General features: G+C 39.1%; 1 protein-coding gene across 1 annotated transcript; it reads right to left on the bottom strand.

Moving 5' to 3' along the window:
• Window positions 1-4,571: 4,571 nt before the first annotated feature.
• Window positions 4,572-6,175, bottom strand: LOC137709233 (uncharacterized). Its single transcript, XM_088689444.1, has 4 exons — window positions 6,099-6,175; window positions 5,289-5,501; window positions 5,061-5,199; window positions 4,572-4,733 (listed from the first exon to the last, which is right to left on the bottom strand). The coding sequence occupies exons 1-4, from the start codon at window positions 6,173-6,175 to the stop codon at window positions 4,572-4,574; spliced, it is 591 nt and encodes a 196-aa protein (XP_088545570.1).
• Between the last annotated feature and the right edge of the window lie 3,167 nt (window positions 6,176-9,342).

The following is a 9,342-nucleotide window of genomic DNA, read 5'->3' as shown; positions in this document are numbered from 1 at the left end:
TTGGTATTGAGTTAGTAAACTGTCAAATACCAACAATTGGTATCAGAGCCAGAATACCACTCTGGCAGGTGCAGCAGTTATGGCGTCCAACTTAGTGCAACTCCAAGTTCCCACATTGAAGAAAGAAAATTATGAAAGATGGTGCATCCAATTCAAAGCATTGTTTGGATCACAGGAGCTATGGGAAGTTGTCAGTAGTGGGTATGTTGTACCCACTGCCGAGCAAGAAGCCGTATATACTGCGGATCAAAGGAACACTCTCAAGGACTTACGAAAGAAGGACCAAAAGGCGATGTATCTTCTATACCAGGGTTTGGAAGATTCAACGTTCGAGAAGGTTGCAGAAGCAACAACGAGCAAGCAAGTATGGGATACACTCAGTACAATCTACAAAGGAGTAGATCGAGTCAAGAAAGTGAGGTTACAATCACTTCGAGCAGATTTTGAAACTGCTCATATGAATGAAGGGGAGAGCATCTCCGACTATCACTCAAGGCTCATTGTGATAGTAAATCAGATGAGGAGAAATGGCGAGAGACTCGATGAAGTACGAGTTGTGGAGAAGATACTCCGGTCACTCACATCTAAGTTTGAGCATGTGGTGACTGCCATTAAGGAATCCAAGGATTTGGAGGTGATGAGCGCAGAAGAGCTACTAGGATCCCTCCTAGTTCACGAGCAACGCATTCAGAAGAATGCAAGCCCCACAACGCTAGAGCAAGCTTTGGAGTCAAAGTTGAATATTGACAAACCAAATAAAGGTCGTGGGCAGTGGAACTCACGTCGTGGGAGCTCATCCAACCGTAGCCGAGGACGAGCCCGAGGAAGAGGTCGAGGCTATGCACAAAATCAAGGTCAGTCTCAGGAGTGGAGATCTACTCGAGGAAAGGCGCATATCCAGTGTCACAACTGTAAGCAATATGGACATTATGCCAATGAATGTTCACATAAAAATGGTGAGCATGTCAACATGGCAGAATCAAGTGGAAATACTGATGAAGAACTTACAGTCTTACTAGCACACCATGATTCCAGTAGCCAACAAGATGTTTGGTATTTGGACTCTGGTGCAAGCAATCACATGTGTGGAAAGAAGGAGTTTTTTGCCGAACTCAAAGAAGGGGCCTATGGATCTGTAAGTCTTGGTGACTCCTCAAAGTTGCCAGTTGAAGGCAAAGGGAAGATCAAGATCATCCAGAAGGATGGAAGAGAAGAATACATCTCCGATACCTACTACATACCAGGTATGAAGAGCAACATTCTGAGCATTGGTCAACTGCTCCAGAAAGGGTACATTATACATATGGAGAACATGCTTCTCGCTCTCAGGAATGCAAGGAGAAAACTTATTGCACGTGTTCGAATGTCAAAGAACCGGATGTTTCCGTTGAATTTGAACACAAAGATTGGAAGCTGCAACATCGGTGTAATGGAAGATGAGTCATGGAAATGGCATCTTCGATTTGGCCATCTTAATTTCAATGGCCTAAAGTTGCTGTCAAGTGGAGGAATGGTTCGTGGTCTACCCCAGATTGAAGCCACACGCCAAGTATGTGAAGGTTGTGTGCTTGGCAAGCAAGCACGACTATCGTTCCCTGTTGGTGATACATGGAGAGCAAAGGCACCACTGCAGTTGGTGCACACAGATATATGTGGTCCATTGGATCCCATGTCTTATGGAGGTAATAGGTATTTTATTACCTTCATTGATGATTTCAGTAGAAAGACTTGGGTCTATTTTCTCAAGGAGAAGTCAGCTGCCCTAAAAATTTTCAAGGAGTTCAAGGCACTCACAGAGGCAGAAAGTAACCACAAGCTTGTGGCTGTGAGATCAGATAGAGGTGGAGAGTACACCTCCAATGCTTTCCAAGCATACTGCAAGGAGCAAGGAATTAGGCATCAACTTACTGCTGCCTATACCCCACAGCAAAATGGGATAGCCGAAAGAAAGAATCGAACCATCCTTGACATGACAAGGTCCATGCTTAAGGAGAAGAATTTGCCAAAAGAGTTATGGGCAGAAGCTGTAGCTTGTTCGATTTATTTGTTGAATCGATGTCCAACAAAGAGTGTCAAGAGGATGACACCACAAGAGGCTTGGAGTAGATACAAGCCGAATGTTACACACCTAAGAATTTTTGGGTGTGTTGCATATGCTCAAGTTCCAGAAGCCAAGAGGAGGAAACTTGATGATAGAGGTGAGAAGTGTGTGTTTGTGGGCTATAGTGAAGAGTCCAAGGCATACAAGCTCTACAACCAGTAACTGGCAAACTAGTGGTTAGTAGAGATGTCATCTTCAGTGAGGAAGAGACATGGACGTGGAACAACAAAGAAGTCAGTAAAGAGAAGATCGTCTCCACTGATTTTGAAGAACCAGAAGTTGTACCACCGATTGAGCAACAGCCTGCTCAAACAATCACAACAACTCCAGTGCACAGAATTGCAAGAAGTGGTCCTACATCTAGTGAGGAAAGCAGCTCCTCAACTCCAGTGAGGTTAAGGAGTCTCACAGAGATTTATGGACAAGAAGAAGAAGAAGAAACCAACTTTTTCTGCTTGTATGCAGACCACGAGCCTTTCTCATTCAATGAAGCTGTGGAAGAAGATTGTTGGAAGAAAGCCATGGAAGAAGAGATCCATGCCATCGAGAAGAATGACACTTGGGAGCTGACAACGCTCCCACCAAATCAGAAGGCTATTGGTGTCAAGTGGGTTTACAAGATCAAACGCACTGCAGATGGGAGTGTGGATCGATACAAATCAAGGCTTGTAGCAAAGGGCTACAAACAGAAGTATGGAGTGGACTATGATGAAGTCTATGCTCCAGTTGCGAGACTTGACACGGTAAGATTGCTAATCTCTCTTGCCGCACATCATAAATGGAAAATTTATCAACTAGATGTCAAGTCAGCCTTCCTTAATGGAGTACTTGAGGAAGAAGTGTACGTGGAACAACCGGAAGGCTTCCAAGTACAAGGAGAAGAAGATAAGGTGTATCGTTTGAAGAAGGCTTTGTACGGCCTCAAGCAAGCACCACGAGCTTGGAACTCAAGGATCGACAACTACCTTCACCAAAATGGATTTCAGAAATGTCCATACGAGCATTCAGTTTACATGAAGAATGGTGAAAAAGGGGAGTTCTTAATTATTTGTCTCTATGTAGATGATTTATTGTTTACAGGAAACAATGAGGCAATGTTCCATGAGTTCAAACAATCCATGTTCAGTGAATTCGAGATGACTGACAATGGATTAATGTCATACTTTCTTGGCATAGAAGTGAAGCAAGAAAGTGATGGTATCTACATCTCTCAACAAAGGTACATGAGAGACATATTGAAGAAGTTCAATATGGACAAGTGCAACACTGTCAATACCCCAGTCGCAACTGGATTGAAGCTGTCCAAAGGAGGAGAGGGTGAGTTTGTAAACTCAACAGTGTACAAAAGCCTCGTTGGAAGCCTAAGGTACCTTACAATCACAAGACCTGATATAGTTTATGGTGTTGGACTCGTGAGTCGATACATGGAAACACCAAGGGAGTCTCATTGGCTGGCCGCCAAGAGAATTTTGAGGTACATAAGAGGTACTCTAAACTATGGTCTATTTTATAATTTTGGTGAAGATGCAAAATTATTTGGTTATTCAGATAGTGATTGGGGAGGTGACCAAGATGAAAGGAAAAGCACAACTGGCTATGTGTTTTTTCTAGGATCAACAGCTTTCTCATGGACTTCAAAGAAGCAATCAATTGTTGCTTTGTCATCATGTGAAGCCGAGTATGTTGCTGTAGCCTCAACCGTGTGTGAGGCAATTTGGTTAAGAAATCTGTTGAAGTCAGTGTGTCATCCACAAGTGGAATCGACTGTGATTCACGTAGATAACGTGTCTACAATCAAACTTGCAAAGAATCCTGTTCAACATGGAAGGAGCAAGCACATTGATACCAGGTTCCATTTTCTAAGGGACCATGTGAAGCAAAAGACAATTGAACTTGTCTACTGTCACACCAAGGAACAAGTGGCAGACATCTTCACAAAGCCATTGCCAATTGAAACATTCCGGCTACTGCGTGAAATGCTAGGAATGAAGGCGTTTTGATTTGAGGAGGTGTGTTGGAAATTCAACTCAAAACAAGTTGGTGCTAGCTATTGTTGAAAATCAATGTCAAAGTTAGGCATGGAAAGTTAGGCAATGTTAGGTATGGTTGAATAAAAATTATTAGGTGCAATTAATGTGTTTTGTGTGGTAATAAATAATCTTAGTTTAATCATTTGGTTTGCTATAAATACCCAAGCTCTCAAGCATTGTATATCATCACATCCAAATCCCACTTCCAATTGTGAAGAAGCTTGTAAGCTTTCTTATTCCAATAGTTTGTAAACCTTTTTTCATATATCAAAGTCCAAGTGTTTTGCCAAAGCTTGTTGCTTCCCTCCTTTCTCTATTTCTTTCTTTGTCCAATTTTATTTGAGAGTGCAAAGCGATAGAGGTGTGATAGAGTTTGTAAACTTATCACCCACATATTTTGGTATTGAGTTAGTAAACTGTCAAATACCAACAAGATGAAACTAAACTTTACCGTAGCTTTTCAGTAAATCAGAATTTGCAGCCCGAAACTCCAAGTAAGCATCCAGCCTCTTAGTCAGAAAGATCTTCATAAGCTGATATGCCAATGCATGCTTAGCATCCTTCTCCAGTTGCTCTACAGCAGGCATATTTAGCAAGTCGCACTGAAGCATAACAAAACCAACATATCGGTTATCTAAATGCCTAATGGAAGGGGGGAATTTGATCATCAGAGCCAAATGCCAAACACCCAGTTGTTTGGAAGTGATGATATTAAACCAGCACTCCGTCGTGTTTATACAGATATTATATGTAACTGCAGAAGAAGCATAGCAGCTTCTTCAAAATGCCAGAAAAACAATAATGTCTATAAAGAGTCGATTCTAAACTCCACCACATAAAAATAGAATGAACAGTCACCAAAGAGAAACATGGAGTAAAGAATTAGTTTAAAAAAATCTTTGAGATTCCACAAGATCCTACAAAAATACCTGAAGCATGTCTGGGGCCTTCACAAATTCCACAATTGTGTGTACAGCTTCCTCTTTGGCTTCACTCAATGTATGCACATCTTCACCAGAAAAAGTCGCCAAGTACTTGGTCAGGAATTTGAAAGACTCCTTTGCCAAGCTAAAAATACAACAGAAAATATAAGAAATTGTTCTTAAAACAAATCGAGGAGAGACATGTCTATATAGAGAAAAGATCACAAAGCATACTTTTTGTGTTCTTTCAGAACATTAACGATGGTCAGAAATAACTGCCTCTGATCAGAGATCCCAATATTCCACTCTTTCAAAAAACTTTCCATATTTTTGAATGAAGGGATGACATGTTCAGTGACCTTCCCATTGATAGCCAAATTAAGAGCACTCAAGTAGACTAAGAACCGGCTATATGGGTTCTCCAGTACGTTGTACAGATTGAACAAACTGTAAAAAAACGAAAATGGTCAGAAGTATATTAAAAATAAAAAAAAGAAAAAGAAAAAGAAGAAAAGAAAAAGGTCAAAGTCATGATCACAGTGGCATCATACATCTTTTAAGCGCAATGCAGGCTTGTCACTTGGTTTTTGAGGAATCTTTGAGGATGTAAGTTTTGCCATCTCCAGTGCTTCATCTGGACTTTCAGACTTTGTAACAACATTGCAGATAACAGCAAATATGCACTCAAGATCTGGAAGGAAAAAAAAAATACATGAATTTGTGTACGATTAGCATTTACAAAACCGTTAAAATGGCATTTAATTGTCGTTATTAATTGAATAAGTTGACACTAAGTCCATGTCATCCAATATTGATAATAAGAATATTAGCAATTTCGATTTCTACAATGGTAAGCATCTTAGTAATTGACCAAAAACACATGCAGAATTTTGAAGGAATTAGGCTAAGGAACTTCAAGCAAACATTAATATAATAGTGGATGAACGAGAATTGGAAGAAATACCTCTGCACCGTCGTGCAATGAAATACTAAGCCTCTTTATCCATTTAAAGAGTACATAACATCTAACACTGCAGATTGTACCTTTTTCCGAGACCTTTGACAATATGACCTCGGCCGAAGTAAGCATAAGGGACACCAAATCCAACCACCCCATCCATTACCACGCATTCTTGGGCTTCGGCACGTAGTCTAGTAACTTGTGGCTCAGCAACTTGGCAGATAATCATGACAAAGATAAATCTCTTCCTTTATATGGAAATCAAAGAACAAGGGCCGTTCCCTTCACTCGTACTGACGAAAATTTTACTCCATATAATATTGAGCAAAAAGTTGCCAAATTGGCCTACAGGAAATAGTGATATGCATATGCACAATATCCATATACATAATACATAAACGCATATTTCGGATTTCTTTCGTTGGGCAAAAATGGTGGTGAAATATCAATTCTACCCCTATAGTTCATGTCTTTCGATTTTAGCTACCATAGTTCGAAATTTTTTCTATCATAGTCAATTTCCATTTTTTTTATGAACAGTATCTATAGTTATTTTTCATTTCAACAACCAAATAATTTTAGGTAGATGTCAACTTCAACGACTAACTTCATCATGATTCATGTTGATTATTCATCGTTCGGGACGTATCTCCATCACACTCTCTCGATAGCAAATAAGAAGACATACATCCAATATGAATGACAGGAAAAAGATTGGAAACTGCTCTAGTGATGCATCAACGCAAGTCCTTTTCATTTCTTTGTTAACTTTTTTCTTTTTTTTTTTCCACAACGACTCTGAACAGACAAATCGAAATACTTCACGACTGGCATGCAACAAATCAATCACAATTATTGTACTCATGCAACAAAACAAAGCCAATTGTATTTACCAAATGTATATTAGTGAGTGACATGTAGGCTTGTATTATTTCCGTTTCAATATTTGTTAGGTACGGTCAGCGTTCTAAATAGGTTAACCTACTAACTTTCTAATGCTTACTGTACCTCAACAAATGCTTTCTCCGTTTCCCTCTCAAATTATTATTCCAATACCTCTAACCTTCATGTCTATATCCCAAGCAGCCCCAAATTCTTCATTATCTTCAATCTTCTTGAAAGCATCGTTTCTCTTAAAAAACAATTGCTGACATGGAAATAATACAAGCCTACATGTCACTAATGTACATTTGGCAAATAAATTGAACCTATATTCACTTCTATCCTACCCTATCCAATTCCAACTCAAGGTAATTAATATTAGATTAAATTACAGCAGCGGTCGTAGAATCGTATAGCGAGTTTTGTTTTGGTTCGTGAACGCTACTAATAGTTTCTAATGTCTTTGAATTAAGTTTGATGTTATGTTTCACTAAAGGTCCGTTTCATTATCTCTATCAACTTTTCCATTAACTTAATGTAAAGTAGGAATTTCATTTAAAAATAATCAATAATTGGAAATAATACTATGTTTGTGAAATATCTTGACTTCTCGATACTGGCCAGCGTCGTTATAAGAAGAAAAAAAAATTGTTAAATAAAAGATAAGAAAATTGTTTAGATTAATTTCCAAGAAGTTTCTTCAAAGTTAATTATGACAAAAGAGAAACAAGTATATTTCTCATGTTCACACACAGTTCATAATGAAAAACAGGACAAGAACCCAACCAGGTACGTATTATAACCAATTTTCGAGCTTCATCCTCCATCGCCATTAATTCAACCCCTCACCCTCATCCATTTCATCTCTCTCTCTCTCTCTCTCTCTCTCTCTCTCTCTCTCTCTCTATATATATATATATATATATATATATATATATCATGAAGAACGTTATTACAAGCAGCAAACACGTTTATACAACCATATATAATAAATTTACTTTGTAATTTAATGTTCCAATACAATTATGTTTTTTTGCAAGTATTGATAGACACTTATTTAAACGAATTTACTTAAATCTGCTTAGTGAGGACTAAGCTCTCTCCTAACCGTCTAGGCGTTAGGCCCCAATTCACTGCCCGACTAGGCCTAGCGTCTTTTACAACCTTACTAAATAGTCCATTGCAGATAAATTAATTTGGACTTCGGACAAAATTAAATTCCTGGTTAAGTAATTTGTTTTCCAAGTAGCATGTGAAAAAATGAAGCAGGCATGAAAATGTGAGGAAGATAAACTACAATAAATAACTCAAGTCCCTATCTCAGCATCAAGAACGCAATTCAGTCAAGTCTTCGATCGGTATCATTCTCCAACCACATCCTCTGATTGAATTGACGGGGTCCCTTTTAAGAACCACCTACTGTGCGAAGAAGATATACATTGAGTGAGTGATGGAGGAAAAAGTGTGGAAACTGCTCCTAATCATTTTTCAGCGCAATTTTTTTTTTTTTTCTACGCAGACTTTGTGTAGACAAATAATGCGAATAGGCAGTGTAAACGGCTTCGTCAAGAGACTCCAAATTCCAGTGAGAAAATAAGTTAAACAGGCAACACCTCACCCTATGTTTTTTTACAATCATGAAGAACCCCAACAGCAAACACCCTAATAAAACTCTCACTCCTCTTCTCCTTCCCCCTTTTTTTTCGATCGGAAAGTCGAAACCTTGCATGGTGTATGCTATACAAACAAGGATGCCTTAGACTTTTTTCATTCTCCCCCCTATCGTTCATGCCTTTCGATTTCAACAAACAAAGTTTGAAAAACCTTCTATCATAGTCAATTTCCTTTCTTTTTTTCTTTTAAACAATGTATAGTTATTTATTCATTTCAACAGCCAAATAATTTTAGATAGATGTCAAGTTCAGCTACTAACTTCATCATGCTGTTGGGAAAAACTTAGAGTACACAACTCTAACACAAGTGTTGGAGAGACAACATAAGCAAAAAATTACTTGTATTACTGTTGACTCTGAAAATTACAAAACCTATGTGGTGTGCAGGCCGAGTAACTAATAAGCTAACTACGTCATTCGGTTGAATGCGGGGCGTGCCAACTCGTCGACCGAGCTCGGCCGAGGAGTAAAATTCGTTGATGTCACGTTGAGCGCGTTGTTGACTTCTTTATCTTGCGACTGCGACCGAGGAAGGAACACTCTCGGTCTTTGGGTTCTAGAGCCTGAAGACAAGGCTACTAATTCTGCGAAGTTCACAAATCGTCGGAGCCCGATTCGGTCACTGTGATTATATTCGTAAGAGTATAGGCACGTCGAATCGAGACCAAACTATATGGACACAGGTACTCAAATGTGATGTATGTCTTGATGGTGAATGGAGTTCGGCCGTCGGAATGCTGAACTCTGAAACTCACTTGTGAGTATCCAATCA

This window comes from Pyrus communis, chromosome 17, assembly GCF_041283825.1.
Source record: "Pyrus communis isolate YQ-2024b chromosome 17, ASM4128382v1, whole genome shotgun sequence".
Lineage (NCBI taxonomy): Eukaryota > Viridiplantae > Streptophyta > Magnoliopsida > Rosales > Rosaceae > Pyrus > Pyrus communis.
The sequence above is the reverse complement of the archived record's forward strand: the minus strand, read 5'-3'. Positions and strand labels throughout refer to the sequence as shown.